The sequence below is a fragment of the Taudactylus pleione genome, unplaced genomic scaffold (genome assembly GCF_031769625.1).
Source record: "Taudactylus pleione unplaced genomic scaffold, aTauple2 ptg000036l, whole genome shotgun sequence".
Taxonomy (NCBI): Eukaryota; Metazoa; Chordata; class Amphibia; order Anura; family Myobatrachidae; genus Taudactylus; species Taudactylus pleione.
In genome coordinates this window covers 3,993,097-4,013,884 of record NW_028284438.1, presented here as the reverse complement: position 1 = coordinate 4,013,884, position 20,788 = coordinate 3,993,097, and the positions used below count along the sequence as shown (strand labels likewise).

Here is a 20,788-nt window from a genome sequence, read left to right as displayed (position 1 = left end):
TGGGTTTTGTGTTTTGGATCTGTATTTTTTTTTTAAAAAGCATAAAAACAGCTAAAATCACAGAATTTGTGGGTTTTTCTGCTCCTATGCTATTATTAACCTCAATAACCTTAATTTCCACTCATTTCCAGTCTATTCTGAACACCTCACACCTCACAATAGTGTTTTTATGTCCAAAAGGTTGCACCGAGGTAGCTGGATGACTATGCTAAGCGACACGAGTGGGCGGCAGAAACACGTGACCCATCTAGGAGTGACACTGCAGTGGCAGACAGGATGGCAGTTAGAAAAACTAGGCCCCAAACTGTACATAATGCAAAGAAAAAAAAGAGGTGCAAGATGGAATTGTCCTTGGGCCCTCCCACCCACCCTTATGTTGTATAAACAGGACATGCACACTTTAACAAACCAATCATTTCAGCGCCAGGGTCTGCCACACAACTGTGGCTGAAATGATTGGTTCGTTTGGGCCCCCACAAAACAAGCTGGCAATTAATGTGTCCCTGCACAAACTGGCTCTACGGAGGCAAGATGTCATCCTCATCCTCCTCATCCACCGATTCCTCACCCTCTTCAGTGTGTACATCCTCATCCTCACAAAGTATTAACTCGTCCCCACTTGAATCCACCACCACAGGTCCCTCTGTACCTTCTGGAGGCTGGTCTCCCTGGAAGAGCTGATAATTCATTTTGATGAACATCATCTTCTCCACATTCTGTGGAAGCAACCTCCTACGCCTTTCGCTGACAAGGTTCCCGGCTGCACTAAACACTCTTTCGGAGTACACACTGGAGGGGGGGCAACTCAGGTAAAATAGAGCCAGTTTGTACAGGGGCCTCCAAATTGCCTCTTTTTCCTGCCAGTACAGGTATGGACTGTCTGACATGCCTACTTGGATGCTGTCACCGATGTAATCCTCCACCATTCTGTCAATGGTGACAGTATCACATGCAGTGACAGTAGACATGTCAGAAATTGTTGCCAGGTCCTTCAGTCCAGACCAGATGTCCAAACTTGGTCCTGCCTGCCCTGCATCACCGCCAGCGGGTTGCTTAGGATACCTAAGTTTTTTCCTGGCAGCCCCAGTTGCGGGAGAAAATGAAGAAGGAGCCGTTGACGTGTCACGTTCCGCTTCAGCTGACAGTGTGTTCACCAGCAGGTCTTTGTACCTCTGCAGGCTTGTGTCGGCCGGAAAGAGAGACACCACATAGGCTTTAAACCTAGGATCGAGCACGGTGGCCAAAATGTAGTGGTCTGATTTCAACAGATTGACCACCCTGGAATCCTGGCAAAGCGAATGAAGGGCTTCATCCACAAGTCCCACATGCCGAGCGCAATCGCTCCATCTTAGCTCCTCCTTCACTTTCTCCAGCTGCTTCTGCAAAAGCCTGATGAGGGGAATGACCTGACTCAAGCTGGCAGTGTCTGAACTGACTTCACGTGTGGCAAGATCGAGGGGCTGGAGAACCTTGCAAAACACGGAAATCATTCTCCACTGCGCTTGAGTCAGGTGCATACCCCCTCCTTTGCCTATGTCATAGGTGGATGTATAGGCTTGTATGGCCTTTTGCTGCTCCTCCATCCTCTGAAGCATATAGAGGGTTGAGTTCCACCGCGTCACAACCTCTTGCTTCAGGTGATGGCGGGGCAGGTTCAAGAGTGTTTGCTGGCGCTCCAGTCTTCGGCACGCAGTCGCTGAATGGTGAAAGTGGCCAGAAATTTTTCGGGCCACCCAAAGCGTCTCCTGCACGCCCCTGTCGCTTTTCAGAAAATTCTGCACCACCAAGTTTATTGTGTGAGCAAAACATGGGACGTGCTGGAATTTGCCCAGATGTAATGCCCGCACAATATTGGTGGCGTTGTCAGATATCACAAATCCCCAGGAGAGTCTAAGTGGGGTAAGCCACTGGGCGATGATTTCCCTCAGTTTCTCTAAGAGGTTGTCGGCGGTGTGCCTCTTACTGAAACCGGTGATACACAGCGTAGCCTGCCTTGTAACGAGCTGGCGTTTCTGAGATGCTGCTACTGGTGACGCTGCTGCTGTTGCTGCGTAAGGTGATACATCTACCCAGTGGGCTGTCACAGTCATATAGTCCTTAGTCTGCCCTGTTCCACTTGTCCACATGTCCGTGGTTAAGTGGACATTGTGTACAACGGTATTTTTCAGGACACTGAGGACACTTTTTCTGACGTTTCTGTACAGTCTCGGTATCGCCTGCCTAGTGAAGTGGAATCTAGATGGGATTTGGAACCGGGGACACACTACCTCCATCAATTGTCTAAATCCCACTGCACTAATGGCGGATACCGGACGCACGTCTAACACCAACATAGCAGTCAAGGCCTCAGTTATACGTTTTGCTTCAGGATGACTGCTGTCGTACTTCATCCTCCTCGCTAAGGACTCTTGGAGGGTCAATTGTTTAGTAAAAGTAGTGGTGTTCCTACTTCCTCTCTGGGATGATGAACGACTCCCAGCAGCAGCAACAGCAGCAGCGGCAGCAGTAGGCGTAGCAATGCAGGATCCTCCGGAGGAATCCCGGATAGGAGAGTCAGTCATGCCAGTGACATGGCCTGCAGGACTACTTCCGATCCTGACTAAGGAGGAAATTGACGAGGAGGGAGTTGATGGTGTGGTTTGCAGGTGCTTGGATACAACAGAACAACGGGATTTAGGTGTCCCTGGACTGCTTACGGTCTTAGCCAAAGTTTCTGAACTTGACAGTAACTTTTTATGAGCGCGCTGCAGGTGCCGTATAAGGGAGGATGTTCGTAGGTGGTTGACGTCCCTACCCCTACTTATTTCACCTTTACATATGGTAAATATGGCAAGACAGTTGTTGTCCGGATTTGGATAGAAATATTGCCAGACCAAAGAGTTGAAATGTTTGGTCTTCTGCCTAGGCATGACCGTGATGGGCTTTTTCATCCCACGGACAACAACTGTCTCCCCCGGAGCCTGATTTAAACAAACCACATCACCATCAGAATCCTCCTCGCCAACTTCCTCCTCAGCGCCAGCTACACCAGTATCCTCATCCTGTTGTACTTCAACAGTGACATCTTCAATTTGCATATCAGCAAGTGGACTGTGGGTGCTCCTTTCAGCACTTGCAGGGGGCGTGCAAATGGTGGAAAGAGCCACCTCTTCCCGTCCAGTGCTGGGAAGGTCAGGCATCGCAACCACCACCACACTTGGACTCTCCTTGGGGATTTGTGATATCTTCTTAGAAAGCACAGTTCTTCGCTGTGCTTTTGCCAGCTTAACTCTTTTGATTTTTTTAGTGGGAGGAGGGCTTCCATCGTCATGTGAAGCTGAACCACTAGTCATGAACATACTAGGGATCGACCTTAGCGGTTCCTTGCCACTCCGTGTCGTAAATGGCATATTGGCAAGTTTACGTTTCTCTTCAGCTGATTTAAATGTTTTTTTCAAGGTCATTTTCCTGAACTTTGTCATTTGGGATTGTATGTGCCCTCTACTATGACATTGGGCATCGGCCTTGGCAGACGACGTTGATGGCATGTTATCGTCTATGTCATGACTAGTGGCAGCAGCTTCAGCACTAGGAGGAAGTGGTTCTTGATCTTTCTCTATTTTATTTTTATCGGAGAAAGTTTGTGTTTATGTTATATCGATTTGATATATACGTGCGGCTAAACACAGAAAATAAATTTTCTTTTGGTTTTGACTGGAGTGTACTTTGGGGGTTACAGCACCCCTTTAGCGGTCAAGCCAGCCGGCACTTTAATTATGACACAGGCGCACGCTTGGCACTACTTCGTTGATGCACGTGCGGCTACTGCGCACACAATTCACAAACACAGAAAATAATTTTTTTTTTGGTTTGGACTGGAGTGTACTTTCGGGGGTTACAGCACCCTTAACGGTCAAGCCAGCCGGCCCTTTACTTATGACACAGGCGCACGCTTGGCACTACTTTGTTGATGCACATGCGGCTACTGCGCACACAATTCACAAACACAGAAAATATATTATTTTTTTAGCACTTGGGGGGAGCACCCCTGATGGACAGAGCACCCCCTGGACAACACTACAGCACCCCTTTAGGACTGGGACACTGCACAGGACTTTGGAGTGGACACAGCCCCTATGGAGAACTGACTGCACAACACAGTCCAGCCAGCCCCTATGGACTTGAAGTAGTGGACACAGCCCCTATTAACAACAGCAGCACAGCACAACACAGCCAGCCCCTATGGACTTTGAAGTAGTGGACAACAGCAGCACTACACTACACTACACTACACAGCCCTAACTCTCACCCTCCCTCTTCACTGTCCACAGCCGAGTGAGAAATGGCGCCGACGCGGGTACCTTATATAGGATCCAAAGCCCGCGAGACTCGGAAGGCGGGATGATGATGTTTTGCCTCGATTTCAGATCCGAGTCAGGCGGGAAAAGTCGAGCCTGACTCGGATCGGACTCGGATCGGGGGGGCTCGGGGGGGGTTCGGATTTCAGAAATCCGAACCCGCTCACCCCTAATATATATATATAATATATATATATATATATAGTCAAATGGCTGGCACTCCACATAAATGCTAAATAAATTACTTACCTTGGTGCCTTCCTGGAAGTTCAATTGAACACCCACTTACATATGTAGAAAGGGAAAGGCGGCACTCACAGGTCTGATGAAAATCAAACTTGACAACTGTGTCCTGCCTTGTTCAATGTTTCAGTCTCACATGACTTTTATCAAGAACACGTGTACACATATCTCATTCCTTACTAACAGTTTCAAACTGCAATGCAAATGTGTTATGGGCAGTGAGCTTCACTTCTCAAACAAGGTGGAGACCCCCAGCTGTGTTGGTGTCAGCCTGTCTGAAAAAGAGCAGATTTCTTACCATTGTTCATTCAGTCAAATTAAAGTGTCTGGGCCATATTACAATTGCCACAGCTACACCTGTCCACATGTGAGGTCTCTCCCTTTACATGCAAAAACACTCACAATTCCTGGTGTATTGTCTATTCTATTTACTTTTTGTCACGCTTGGCGCTGGGGAAGTGGAAACTCTGGGTCCGGGTTGTGGGAGGAAACGAAGGCGAGGGGCCTGGATATATGTTCTCCTCATCCACAGCTCTCGAGTGTTGACGAGACCTGGGCAATGGTGCGGAGTCTAACCCACAGGATGGTGTTCGCCAGTGACCCCTCCAATCGGGATTTGGGCTTAGCTGCACCCTGTGAGCAGGTCGCGGTCCTTTGACCAGGTACCCGAGCTCAGTGGGAATTGGAGACACAAATAACCGTGGCCCTAATAAGAGATGCCTAAGATTTAAGGCACTGTGGAGTGATCCACAAACAACGTAAAGAAGTCTGGCAATACTGTAGCACAAAGTTCACTAGTGACACGTTTAGCACACAGGCAGATATGGAAATTCACTGTTGTATGAAGTTCACTAGAGGCTCGTTTAGCACACAGGCAGATGGTAATTAACTGTTGCACCTGGTTCACTAGAGACTTGTTTAGCACACAGGCAGATGGTAATACACTGTTGCATGAAGTTCACTAGAGACACGTTTAGCACACAGGCAGATGGTAATTCACTGTTGCACAAGGTTCACTAGAGACACGTTTAGCACACAGGCAGATGGTAATACACTGTTGCATGAAGTTCACTAGAGACACGTTTAGCACACAGGCAGATATGGAAATTCACTGTTGTATGAAGTTCACTAGAGACACATTTAGCACACAGGCAGATGGTAACTCACTGTTGCACAGGGATCACAGTAAAGTCTTGGCACAATGGTAGAGATGGAACACACTGTAGAGGAAATAGAATGCCAGGAACCTGGACCGGAACTCAACTAGGGACTAGGAGACAACCGTTGTTCAGGCAGTTTGCAGAAAGGTGGAAGCAGGCTATATACCCCACAGAACCCTTTGATAGGTGCACAGCGATCAGCTGACGCTCACCTATCCCAGACCGGAAGTACAGTCACATGGGCCGACGGACATGGTGGCGCCCATGCCGGGAACCCCAATTCCAGACACTGGACCGCCCGCAGTCCCCTACACATGGGGAGAATGCTCAGCGTCCTCTCAGCCGCCGCGCCAGCTGCCCGACCGCCCGGGAGATCAAAGGAAGCTGGCGAGGAGGTAAGGCCGCGCTGATCCCCGGCAGAGCCCTGACACTTTTCTCAGGAGGCTGTTTTTCTAGTTGTTTTGGTATTTCTCTATGCAAGGTTGTCCCCAGAATGGACCTGTCATGGCTTCTAAAAAGATTGTCAAAAACATTGCCATCTGTACTTAGCTCGTGAGTTGTAACTTAAAATGGCGCTGGTCGCAAAATGGCGTCTTGCAGATTCTTATTTTTAAGATGGAGTCTGGTTGCCATTCGCAAGATGGCGTCGCTCCAAGCTAATTTTACACTGATTCTGCATTTTATTATCATTATAAATGCTAGTAAAATGGTTAAAATGAATATAAGTCGAAAGAGGCCTTATAGTTCAAAGCAAGATTTACATGATAGCCCCTCTGTTGCAGTAGATTAAGAAGTTGATTCAATTGGATGTGAGCTGCCTTGCATGTTATTTTCCTTGTGTTCTCATATCTGGAAATAGACAGAGAGCTGCAACCTTTCATAAAACTCTATCATTAATGTTAGTTCTACAGTATTTCTACACAAGTCTTAGTTAATATGTTATGGCTATATTACAGAACAATGTACTGTGTGTAGCAATATTGATTTTGGGAAGACAAAGACAATTAGATAACTTTTTAATGATGACTTTCTAATGATGTATTTAATGGACCACTTTATAATTCTGGAAATCTTATTTATGAGAACACCTTATCAGGCTGAACTGCTAGTCCATTAAAACGATCACCCTCCACAGCAGAATATTATAATGTAGGAATACAACAAATGTATATCTTATAGTGTCACTTACTACAAAATCTGCGTCATGTAAAACCACATGTCTATGAAAATAATAGCAATTAAATGTTTATTAAATAATGTTTTATATTATTTTTAATAGGTCTGCTAGACCTAAAATAAATGTTTCTCAACCTAGAAAATCTAATAACATACCCAACTATATATGTAAAAGTTCACATACTTGGCTATTAATGTCTTAATAGCCAAGAGTGACTACAATTGGCTAACTGCAGTTCTATTCTTGGATTGTATTCTGTGTATATGAATAAAGCCTTCCCTCATGGTCAGTTATTACTAGCACTTTTATATGTCAGTTTATAGTTCAGGATTATTTAACCTTTAAAATAACTGTCGAAATTGGTTGTCATAGAAGCCACTAAACATGAATACCTGCAGAATTTTCCTGATGTTTTTAATTGTAGCAGAATCCCAATACCAGTGACGAAAGTACCTGCAGGGAGTGCAGTCACTACAACGGTGCTCTTGTGAGTATTCATGGCTGATGCATGAGCAGTGAAGCTAAATATGCGCCAGCTCCTGTGTATGTGCAGAGGTCTTGCATGGACAAATGGACCATTGGGCCAACCCTCCAAACTGCGCCCGGGTGATGCTATTTTTCACCCACAACATCTGGAATTAGAGTAAAGTGTACAGCGGAAAGTAATTGAACAGGTGAAAAAAAATCGCTAAAAAATATTCAAGAAATATAATTTCTGGGAGGCATGTTGTATGTATAAGCTATCTAATTTTGTGTAAGGAATGTTATTTCGTAATAAAAGATTCACTGTAATAATCTCATTTGACATCCAGACAGTAATACAGACAGTAATAGCTGTAACTGCCAGAGACTGATGGATGCTCTCATCAATATTTTTTCTTGTGTTTTAATATTAGTTTGAAGTGAAAGAAGTAATAATGAAAAAAATAACTTCAGCTGGTTAAAACTAATAGTATTCGGTTCTCTGTTAATAAATCTATATTTTTTTCAAATATCACCAATTTATATTGTTCTCTTATATTGTTACTAGCTGAAGTACCCGATGTTTCCTGGGTTTTAGGTTATAAGGTTTTGTTATGTGATGTCCAAATCCATCCAGTGGAAGGCTCAGAACAGGCTCCCTGGGTCAAGTTCTGCCCAACGCACTCTACCATGAGGTCCAACCGGGATTCCAATCACTACATTAGGCATCACAGACCAATTGCCACCCCAATGTGAAGTTTTCATCCAAATCCATCCACTGGAAGGCCCAAAATAGTCTCCCAGGGTCAAATTTCTGCCCAGTGTACACCAACGGGAGGTCTGACTGGGACCTCGACCCCCTAGTATGTCTTCTGGGATCCAAAGTTACCACTCTGTGAAGTTTTCATCCAAATCCATCCAGTGGAAGGCTCAGAACAGGCTCCCCAAAATTCTGCTCAGCGTACATCAACAGGAGGTCTGACCAGGGCCCTTACCCCCTAAAAGCTGGCCAGGATTCAACTGGACCACCTCACGTTGGTTTCATCCCAATTGTTGCAGAGGTATCTGAATGCATAACCGTATAGACAAACAAACAAACAAACCACTAAATACATTTTATATATAAGATTTGTAGCATTGTCGTGTTGTCGCTATGTGGTCTTATAGCTTACTTTTTTTAATAACTATGTAAGATTTGGCAGCTTTACCTTGAGAGCTGGGAAGATATTCGCCAACAAACAAACAAACTTCTTTTATATATATAGATATGGAGCTGATACTCTAGCCTGCATATATTATATTAAGTCTATTGGCGCTTTACAACAGTTTTGCAAACATTTCTGGGCTTGTCTCCCAACCTTTCTAATCTGTGAAATGCATCCTTTCCTATTCTGTCAGTGATGTTTCAGGATTTAATTCACAAGCCAGAGATCAGTGTAATGTAACAATCTTTATTAAACTTGCAAAAGTGCAATTACTGATTAAGGTGGCTGTATCAGGGTCAGGAACATTAGCAGGCATTTAGCAGGACAGTCTCTTATGGGTATATTTATCAAACTAATTTTGTCCTTAAAACAAGTGGAAACAGGTATGTCAAAATGTTTAAGGCAGAATTAAGTTTCTCAAAATGTTTTCAATGCTAAAAAGCAGGCAAAATCTATCTTTATTCACAAACAACAGAGCTTACAACAGCAGTCCACGTAGTTTTCTATAGGGACGGCTAATTAACAAACTCCTCAGATGAGCAGAACCTGGATGTACAATGATAGCGTAATCTATCACTTCTTACTGATCCCCGTGTCATGGCAACTTCACATTGCCAAATACCCCCAAAAAGTATTCCTTATTGTCGCAATATACAGAAATGAAGAATTTTGTTTTCTGTGGCAGATCGGATTTCTTTTTAATAAGTATGCACCTCAGACACAGAGCATAAGTAAGTGCTAGATCTCTTCAGCCCAAACAGAAGCAGATGTGAATTCTTGCAGGCATATACATCTCTCACACAAAATCAGAAGCAGATACGACTTCTCGCAGGCATATAACAAAATGAGATAAGAGAAAAATATGATGCTCACATGTTAAGCAGGGAATCCTGGAGTATAGGTCCAAACACATGAAATCCAAGTGCAAGCAGAGAAGGCACTAACAGGTCATAAGCATAAAGTTTGGTATTAAAGAAACCAGGACTATACATTAAAAAGCAGAATGTCAAAAAGTAACTGAAAACATAACTCACCAAATGAACTGGACCTGATAGCTGGGACTTTAAAAGTGCTTGTACAGCTCATTACTGACTGGAGGATATATAACGACAGAATACCATTCTTATAATGTCATAAGAACAACACAGCAGCATCTCTGCTGGGATTCTGGTAATGCACCAACAAAGTCCAAGTCCACAGAAACCAGTACACCAAGTCTTGATACCTTCCCTCTCTGTCCCGTTCTCTCATATCTTGATCTCGCTCTCTAATTAGTTTTATTTTCTCAACTAACTAAAGTCTTTACCACTCTCTTTCTAATGCATTTTTTTCCTACCTTTCTTTACACATTTGTCCCATTTATGGATCCTATACCTGAAAGTTAACCTGTCCAGGGTTGAGTTTCTTGTGTTCCAACTTTGCATTAACATCCTTACACCTGAAGTCTGTATTTTTGCTACAAGCAATACAAAATTCCAATTCCAGGACTGCCATGACATTGGGCAGACCCATGTACTGTGGAAGCATTGGGCAGACCCATGTACTGTGGAAGCATTGGGCAGACCCATGTACTGTGGAAGCATTGGGCAGACCCATGTACTGTGGAAGCATTGGGCAGACCCATGTACTGTGGAAGCATTGCTGCTGGAGGGTGCGCTGCTAAGCCCCATCATGGAGCATTTTCCTACTGTAAGGTATGCTCCACCATGGAAAGAGGGACATGATTGCAGAAACATTATGGGCATTGTTACTCCTGCCCTGCACTCCCAGGACCCTAGACAGGCCTGAACCCATTCCTCTCTCAACGCCCCTGCCCAAATCAGAAACACATTGTCCCAAATCAAAAAACCCATTGTCTTGTCTTTCAAATTGAATCTATATCTGTTCTTTACCCCCTATAAAAAAAGTTAAAACAGATCAACTGAATAAATTAGCATTGTACATATATATATATATATATATATATATATATATATATATATATATCATCATGGCCAGGGCCAGTGCTATGGTGTTTGGCACCCTCTGCAAACCATAAATTTGCGCCCTCCTCACCTCCGTCAGGGACGGGCAGCTGATGCTATCTCTCTTTCTACCATTCACTGTTAAGCACAGTGGCGTAACCATAGAGGATGCAGGGGGTGCACTTGCTATGAGGCCCGGCGGCTTAGGGGGCCTGCCAGCCCAGTAAGCATCCCCCTGCACTCTCTGTAGCTGGTGCAACTGGGAACGCTGGTCTCTGAAATGATTAGAGACTAAAGACACCTCTGATTGCTTAAGAGGCCAGCATTCCCAGTGATGCAGTGTGCGGGTGACGCGATGACGTCACCCGCATCACCCAACATGTGAGGAGCCTGCGTACCTGCTGGATCTAGGTAGATGAAGTCAGCGGCAGGCACAGATGCTGGGGCGGCGAGCGCTGACACAGATGAAGACAGATGAGTACTGCACAGCGGAGGGGGCACAGCACAAGGGGCATTATCGGGAGCACAGCATTTGGGGCATTACTGGAGGCTCAGCATAAGGGGCATTACGAGGGGCACAGCATAATTTGCATTACCAGGGGCACAGCATAATGGGCACTGTATAAGGGGCACTACTGGGGGCACTGCATAAGGATTTTAATACAAGGGGAATTGCATAAGGGGCTCTAATACAGGGGGCATTGCATAATGGGCACAACTAGAGGGTGCATTGTATAAGGGGCACTGCATACGGGGCACTACTACAGGAGATATTGCATAATGAGCACAATTACAGGGGCACTGTATCGGTAGACCTATGGGGGCCCCGAGGAAATTTTGCTATGGGGCCCCCATACCTCTGGCTACGCCACAACAAATTAAGAAGGCAGGAGAATGAACTTGCTCCTCCTGCTCAGGAGCAGGCAATGCCGGGCAATGAAACCAGTTCCTGACCAGGCACCCGCATACATAAATTACATTTAAATTCAGGCAGATCGGCAATCTGGCTAATGAGTAGTCCAGAGTCTGGACCACCCATTAGCCAGACTACCAATCGGCCTGATTTTAAATGTAATTTATGTCCACAGCCACCCGACCCACCCACCCATGACACTGCACAGCACAGCACAGCTGTAAACGCATACAGAAAACTCTGCAATGCCCACCCCGTGGACTGCATTGTGCTGACCCTGATCATGGCCTACAAACAGTACTTGAATACATGCAAAGGAATTTCTCTTTTATAACAGTTAAATAACTCTTACAAAAAGGTCATAAGCATTACTTATTATTCCATTAACAGCAATTTATTGACATTATGGAATTTACAAACTTACTGTCCAACAATACATGAAACCATATATTTATTGCTGTGTATTTAATTTTCTCATTAAAAAAAATAAAATAAATGACTTAAAAAGATAATGAACATGCCTGACATTGTCCTGTTCTCTTGGTTTCCAGGAACACCCAGAGGCTAAAGTAGATAACATTTAAAGAAGGGCCAGCAATTTATATGCTAATATACATTCCAGTGTATCGGGCTGGACAAAACATAACTTTCCAAGTGAATTATTTATTGCGATAGAGACTCGCAGATATTCAAGGTCATTTTTAAACCTATGAAATGTGGGAAAGAAACTTCTAAAGAGAACTTTATTGTTGCAGTAGAAAAGTTTGTATGAATTTAAAATGAAGGAGCTGTCACTATCAGGATGAACTTTCACAGTTTCTCAAATTTCTATTTTGGTAATTACATTTGATATCTAGATTATGCCCAGTACTTAAAAAAACATATGTGAGATTAATTAATTTTAAAATCTGAAACAAAGAGTAATTGGTTAATAACTCAGGGTAATAAAGAGTAAAATAAAAACTAACTTGCTTTCTAATTGTATGGCTGTTTCTAGTTGTCTGTTTAGTTCCTGATTGTATGGCTACTGGAATATATACAATTACAGCTAATGCATTGTTTCATAGTGAGTGAATACCCACAAACAGGTACCGTTTCAAAGAAAATACTGAGTGTAGTAAATTGTTTCTGAAAAAAATCATCCATTTTGAAAGCAAGATATGGCTCTTCATGGGTAACGTATGTACTTTTTTACACCAGGACAAATCGGTAGCCTATGCACCTATGTTACGGCAGAACACATTAGTATTATATGCGCCTATGTTATGGAAGGTCACATCAGTAGTATATGTGAATGTGTTTGTTACGTTAGAACACATCAGTAATATATGCACCTGTGTTATGTCATGACAAATCGGTAGCATATATGCCTGTGTTATAGCAGGACACATCGGTAGCATATATGCATGTGTTATAGCAGGACACATCGGTAGCATATATGCCTGTGTTATGGCAGGACACATTGGTAGCTTATGCGCCTATGTTACGCAAGGGTACATCAGTACCATGAGCCTGTGTTCTGGCAGGACACATTGGTAGCATATGCACCTGTGTTGCGAGAACATCGGTAGCATATGCGCCTGTGTTATGACAGGACACATCAGTAACATGCGCCTGTGTTACAGCAGGACACATCTATAGCATATGCACCTGCAGTAGCATATGCACCTGTGTTAAGGCAGGACACATCGGTAGCACATGCGCCTGTATTACGGCAGGACACATCAGTACCATGCGTCTGTGTTACAGCAGGGCACATTGGTAGCATAAGCACCTGTAGTAGCATATGCACCTGTGTTAAGGCAGGACACATCGGTAGCACATGCGCCAGTATTACAGCAGGACACATCAGTACCATGCGTCTGTGTTACAGCAGGGCACATTGGTAGCATATGCACCTGTAGTAGCATATGCGCCTGTGTTATGGCAGGACACATCAGTGGAATATACAGCTGCGTCTGGTTTATTTATCATTTAAACATCTTTATGCAGCTGTACAGTGTAAATAATACAGAGTTCAGTCACTTTAACATTTCAAATCTAACTGCATAAAGACTCAGCTGCAAAATAAAAGTAATAATTAAATACAATTAAAGACAATCACCTGATACCTTCCTCTTTAACAAACAAATGTGAATCTGTTGCAATCAAGTAGTATGATTAAGTCTGAACAATTTATTAAAGTACAGTATAGGACAGTGTTGGCTAACCTTGACACTCCAGCTGTTATGGAACTACATAACCCAGCATGCACTGCTACAGTTTTGCTATTAGGGCATGCTAAAACTGTGGCAGGGCATGCTGGGATATATAGTTCCACAACAGCTGGAGTGTCAAGGTTAGCCAACACTGGTATAGGATAATATTTATATAAGTTGGAAGGTTTATAGCTAGGTACACACCCGTGTGCAGTCTCCGTCATGGGCCCCCTTCTCTCTGTCCGGTGTCCAGCTACGCACTGAGCGGTTTGCGGCCAGCGCCGCAATTATAGACTCTGGTCACGCGGCGGGCATTTTCCAGCCATTTTTTACAGATGCAGACACCGGAGCCGAAGTGGGACTCCGAGGAGGTAAGTTTTATGGGTGCAGGGTGTGCAGTGCGGCCCCCCCGTGTTCCCCGCACCCATTATAAATACGCCCCTGCACCTGAATGATGGCGTAAAGTTACAGCACTGTACACACTACATGATGCATCATACTATGATGCGATATATCATTACATGCTTCAAGTAACAACATCAATTTGTCAGTGGAATCATCCTATCTGATGTGCAGCACATCTAATGAGATGATGCGACGCACGACGTGTGTAAACGACAGATTGGGTATACACCCTATCCGATGGTTCATGCAGATTAGTTGAATGTATCAAGATTGGTTAAGATGCAATCAGCTAATCGGATGCTGGGGGAGACCATCATCATTTAGAAACATACCATGGGGTTGGGTATCCGCAGGTTTCCTGTTTCCTGATGTGTCCACACTTCATAGATCACATTTTTGCCAATATGCCCAAATTGTACTTTGGAACACTTACATGAAGCCTTCTTCCCCTGACCTGCCTCTTCAATTGGAAGGAGACGCAAGTCTTTGTAAGCAGATGTGAAGGACTGCTCATATAGCTAAAAACATACAGGCACGGCGACATTGGGGTAAAACGGGTACTCCTGTCCCGGGCCCAAAGGTTTAGTTGGGCCCTGAGGTTCTAAACAGGGTTATAGTGCCGGCAGCCCTGAGCACACTCCGGGATGTGATGTTGCTGGCTGGCATCTGCTGCTGCCGGGTGATGGGAGTAGGTCGGATCAGCTGTGGAGAGTGCTGGCGGCTGTCCCTTGGGGGAAAGGAGAATAGAGATGCTGGCGGCTATGTTCTAGTCACTTGTTCTGGCTGCAGTCGGTATGTAGGGAACACACATACACACACCTACCTCTCGGTGGAGGGGGCCCTCAGAGACATCATTGTACTGGGCCCCAAGACTTCTCTTGCCGGCCCTGCAAACACAGAGTCTGATACAGAGTTGTATGCTAATGCCGCCTCTGCCTCTGTGTATGCAGTGGACCTGCGAAAATATGCAGATGCCAAGGAATGTATTGAGATGCCCACCAGTGGCTTTGTAATTCCGAGCATCTGCATACAAAGACCCTGATTCAGAGATGGATGGTATTGCACAGCCTCATGGAAGTGGCTGTGCAATACCATCCAACTAATATTCTAATGCAGCAGGAGGCGGCTGTAGGAAAAAGACGCCTCCTGTTAGTGTCTGTGATCCGATTGCTGAAGCTGACTCATAATATGCAATGTACCTGCTTAGCCAGGGTCAGGAAGTCTGAGTCAGAAGATGCAGACCCCTGCCCCCAGCACTCACAGAAACTAGGGGCAACACACCCTCATTTCCGGAAAAATGCAGGTCAGTTACGCCCCCGCTCACCCCCAAATGGCTGTAGCATTTAAATCATGCTGTGGCTTGGGGGCACAGCGTGTGAGGACATAGGACCCATTCTGCACATACGCAGAACGGGTACAGCTCATGCTCAGACCTCCAAAAATAAGAGTCAGGCCCAAAGATGCTCGTTGGTTCCTTATTCTTTCATTATCAGTCTTCTGAGTAACCCTATGGTCACAAAGAATGGCTGCGGAAACTAAGGCAGGGTACACACCTGAACGATTTGTAATCGTTACGATTTCCTATCCAATTTCCCTTGGAGGCAGAACTTCCTAAATTGAGCGTACACACTGTCCAATTTCACATAAGATTTGACAATTTGTTGAATCGTCAAATCGAATGCGCTGTACAGTGTACAGTGGGCTGATCGTCTGGTTGTCCGTACACACTGTGCGATTGGCACCTTATCGTATGTGTTATCTTATGATTGTCTGTGCAGCACAGACAATCATAAGACGTCGCATACGACCAGCGGGAGCGCGCAATTGTGCGTACACACTATGCGATTTACACGATTCATCGTTCCAATTACCTTAATCGTGCCTATATCGTCCTGGTATGTATGCACCCTAAGACGCCAGAGACATTTTTTGCGTACGGGATCACAGATGCAGGATGTGACACACCTCTAAAATGGTTGCAACACATCTGCGTTCTTTTCTGCCACGCCCCATTACCTCTACCAAATGCTCCCTGACTGTCAATCACACAACGAGTAAATACTCACTGCAAACAACTATGGTAATGCACCTTGATGCATATGCAGCACGACTTGCGCAATTTGCTGATTGTTTCTCAGCTGTGTAAATATCGGCATAGCATACAACTCTGAATCAGGCCATAGTGTTTTGTATACATGCACGGAATTAAAATTTGGATTTTATGCAGTAATGTGAACTTTGCATCCAGCTCACCATGATCCCCCTCACTGTGTTACAAATAGAACTTCCATTGGTAACAGTCAGAACCTATGCATACTGTAAATTAATAAACCTTGGCACAATGCTCAGCTTCTCATCTACAGTACCAATTATTGTACTACTGCATCTTTAATGGATGTACAAAAGAAAAATGTTATTCCACTTAGCAATCTTAGATGAGTAAATGAATCATAAACACCAACTAACATTCTGCCATAGTATCTTAACTACTACAGGTTAGGCTATAAAAATTAACTTATATTTTCTTCAGCCATAACATTTTATCCCCCTACAAAGAAAAGGGTAAAAATAAAGTATTAGCCACTCTCTATCCCCTCTCCCCCCTCACCCAAACTAATTTATTTGTAAATTACATAGATACGTTTTGTAATTATTAAGAACTTCAGCTTGAAGTTCTGCATTAAAAACCTACTGTACAGTGCCACCCTGAACAATAGATCTCCCCCCACAAGCTCAGTTTTTAGATTCCTTAGCTATAACATTTACACTAACAAAGTCTCTTTTCTTGCCAATAATGGCATTCATATTGCTATGTATCTAGCAGCCTAATTAGATAAAACCTACAAGTGATATTTTCCATGACATCATTTAGTAACAATATTTATACTTATAGAGGAAATAACCGCTGTAAGATCCTATGCTAAGTACAATAGATAGATGTGACTCTTCCGAACACTTTTCTATCAGAGCATGATTTTATTTATATTTGTGAGTAAACAACTTATTTCCCCATTATTTACTGTACTGTAGTTACATTGTTGCCTGGAGAAGACACGAAAAAAAGAAACCCCATTCTTTGCACTATACTGTAGCTTTCTTTGATACTAGATTTGCTTCAAGAGACGCTGCAGCCAAGTTAGGGTTGATCCTTATTCTGTCACTGAAACCCAATCTGCATTGCTAGGAGCGCGATCATCTGACTACTGTAGCTGCGTTTTGCCTGAATGCATGCTCTTTAAAACAGCTGGAAAGAACAGGCTCTAAGAGGAACAGCTCACTGCTTTTATTCCAGTAAGTGAACTAAGAGCCTTTAAATCAATAAAACTGGGCAAAGCTAGATCTATGGGAATAGCTGCATTAGCAGCAGAAGGCAGAACAGCGGAGAGTGTAAAACCAGCACTTTAGCTGGACACAAACTTTCATTTCCAGCCTGCTGGCACCTAGGAGACGCCCTGACAGCTCTGCTCACTTGCAGTTATTGCTTTTCTCAGATCACCGTCTGCAGGGAGTATGTTATATGTGGAGGCATGACTGTGTAGTGTGCATATCTTACTTGTTACTTGTAGGACCTTTGCTGAGAGGAAAAAACACAATCCTGAATGATTGATGAAATTCCTTAGCAAATTCACATGCTTCTCAACTCCAGACCTGTCCTCCACAACAGGTCACGTTTTCAGGATTTTTATCAGTGGAAACGTGGGATAATTACTGACCCAGCAAAATAGATGAACTCACCTATGCATAATTAATGAAATCCAGAAAACATGACCTGTTGAGTTTACTTTAGCACTGTTCTAGGACAACTTATTTATAAAATGTGTTTGTTTTTATATAAAATATCATTGCATATTATTTATTTGAAGATAAATCAGACTCTTGAAAGCTTTAACCAATATACTGCAATATCATGTGCATTTTTTTAAACATCCTTTAAGTTTGCAATAGTTACATATTACTTTTTTTTTCTTTTAAAACGTAATCTTTTGTTCTGTGATTGATGTCATGCACTTCCTAAAGGTAACGTGTCATTTATTGGGCTGCCATTTCTTTGAAAGAAAAAAAAAAACATTTGCACCATCTGTCTCTAATTCTTGTTCTGAATTGTTGACATTGGAAAGTGCGTCTAATAAATGCATTGCCTGTAACCGTCTGGTGTATGGTGCGTGCTGTAACCTTCAGACTCTCCGGACTGGCAGTTTTACCTCTGACATGACTTCCCTCAAATACCAAATATAAAACTTGGCAAAGCATGTGTTTAGGAACTTAGAGACCGATAGTACTGCGAATGTAGACAAAGCACTTGAGGACACAGCTTTTGTCTTGTTAGGAATTTTATATTGTTTTTGTCCATCCCATAGAATTTGTTTCTCTTTCAATAAAGTAACCTAGCCCACATATTTTTCTCCCACCTCCTTCTCCTCCTCCTTCCTCAGCTGCTCCCTCTCCAGAGTCGTGGATTGGCCTCTCTTTGTCAGCCCTGTTTTACTCTGCTGAGTTTTGCTGTGAAGACCTGCATTTCATCCTGCATGAATATGAAATGGGCTGGATGGGATTAGGGGGAAGTGACAGCTCCACCTCCCCCATCAGATTCAGGACTAGATTAGTGGTGGAGATGGAACAAAACAGACAGTACTGGCAGCATGACAATAACCAGCTTTGTTGTGGCTCTAATTTTAGGGAGCATCCCTATAGTGGGTTGCTTTGATAAGTCTTCCAGTTCATCCATTTATCACCTTGTCCATCATCATCATCATCAATCACTTCGCAAGCTACTTCAACCTGCTCAGCATCCAAAGCCTCAACACTCCCTAACTACCCAGCATCAGTACACTGGTTGTCCAAAGTACAAAGGCAAAGAGGGCTCTATAGGTGACTATATCAATGTAACTGAATTTGGTGCAGATTGTTTAAACTGGGTGGAAATACCCACTTACTTGGAGAGAACTCCAGGAAAAGGACTGGGAGACCATAACTTCTGCAGGAACCCAGATGGGAGGAGTAAACCTTGGTGCTTCTTCAGGAATAGCCATGGCAGAGTGGATTGGGGATATTGTGACTGTAAACAAGGTAAGTACTCTGTTCTTGGGGTCTTGACATTGTAACACTATCCAGCCTCTGGCTTTGTTTAAATTCAAAATTAAATGTTTGATGTCTGATTTTATATCTGATTTTTGTTTAAAAATGAACACTAGAAAAAGTTGTTGACAGTCAATCCTATGTGAACTGGATTTTAATGGTATTAATAAGTAACTAAAAGTTGCAAATTGCATAGTAAACGTTTGAACTGTAACTTGCTGACAGCTGATCAATATAACATGTCCAGGAATGCAAAGTCTTATGTCTTCCACGCTGGCAGGGTGGTCATGAGATAAAAGTGAAATACAAACTACTTTCTGTAATGAATACATTTTTAGTCCAAAATTCCATAATATTGCATTCATCGTCTCTCTCTCTCTCTCTCTCTCTCTCTCTCTCGTATGTACAGTAGTTGTGATCAAAAAGCAGGTGTAAACTCAGCTGGTATATTACATAAACCAGGTGTCTGCTTTGTGCTTAAAAACTTAAATGTTACCAAATTATAAATTACAAAAAAAGGGAAAACAGGAAAATTATACAAAAAACCACCTAAAAGTATGAAAATCAAGTAATAAGCTGCTAACAGAAAAGGTCACAACAGTGTTAAAGCAAACCCAAACTGGAAGTGTATTTTTATCTTTAAAGAGTAAAATTTGAGCTTGCATAAGACAACATTACCTAACTGAGAAACTAACCTATATATTATGTATGAGTACAAACATTGCCTCAAGTGCCTGTCACCTGCACTGTTTAATGGTTTCAGGGCTTGTTTCCAACTATAATACATTATATCGGTCCACAACAAACACATTTTAACATGTGCTTTCTAAGTGTTATATTTTATTGATAGGTGTCAAACTTTGGGTAGGTTGTGTAGATAAGCACTTTCAATTGTTTGTTGCAAATGTATGAATGTGTGTTAAACTACAGATGAATATTGGGCTCCTGTCTTGAACAGGAGGCGTGCTATACCTTTTTTCTGGGATGTGAAGACTGGGTGAATAGTTTTATTTTCTATAAATTAATTCTTACTACCATTTTACATATATATATATAGTTGATTATGGGTTTCTAATAGAATTTTTTTCTTATAGACAATATTATACAATACACATTTGCTACAAATTTAGAATATTTTTTTTTGCCAGTGTGACCTACGTTAACTGATCCACAGGCAGAGACACAAAAAATCTTACAAACATAAAATATGTTAAAATACTTCCTTAGCTTTTACTTACTACTTCTACAACCTAAGCAAAAATAAACCTTATAAAGGTAAAACAGCTCGCAATTAGTAACAAAGTGTTAAGCCGCGTATATACTACACGATATAATGAACGATAATGATATTGTTATCGTTCAATCGTTCATTATATTGTGTAAAGGATACGCACTTTTAGCCTGTAATAACAATCTGGAAAAGCTAGATCTTGGCTTTTGAAATGGTAACAATAAAAAAATATTGTTCCATAATGATACATTTTAATTAATTCCAACACAATAGCTTAAGGAACAGTCATTCAAAGTTATCCATTTTATACATGTTGTAGTTGACTGCTTCAAATTGATGCTGCATTTAGGGCCTATGTACTAATAATCACGGAACTGACGCGGGTGATCATTTAATTTTTGATGAAAATATTCCCAC

General features: G+C 42.9%; 1 protein-coding gene across 1 annotated transcript in view; it reads left to right on the top strand.

The window, feature by feature from the left end:
• Positions 1–18,574: 18,574 nt before the first annotated feature.
• Positions 18,575–20,788, top strand: part of PRSS12 (serine protease 12) — a 249,084-nt gene continuing 246,870 nt past the window's right edge. The window contains exon 1 of the mRNA XM_088452245.1: positions 18,575–19,131. Within this exon, the coding sequence (XP_088308371.1) occupies positions 18,705–19,131 (427 nt within the window). The 5' untranslated portion in view covers positions 18,575–18,704. The remainder of the gene's footprint in view (positions 19,132–20,788) is intronic.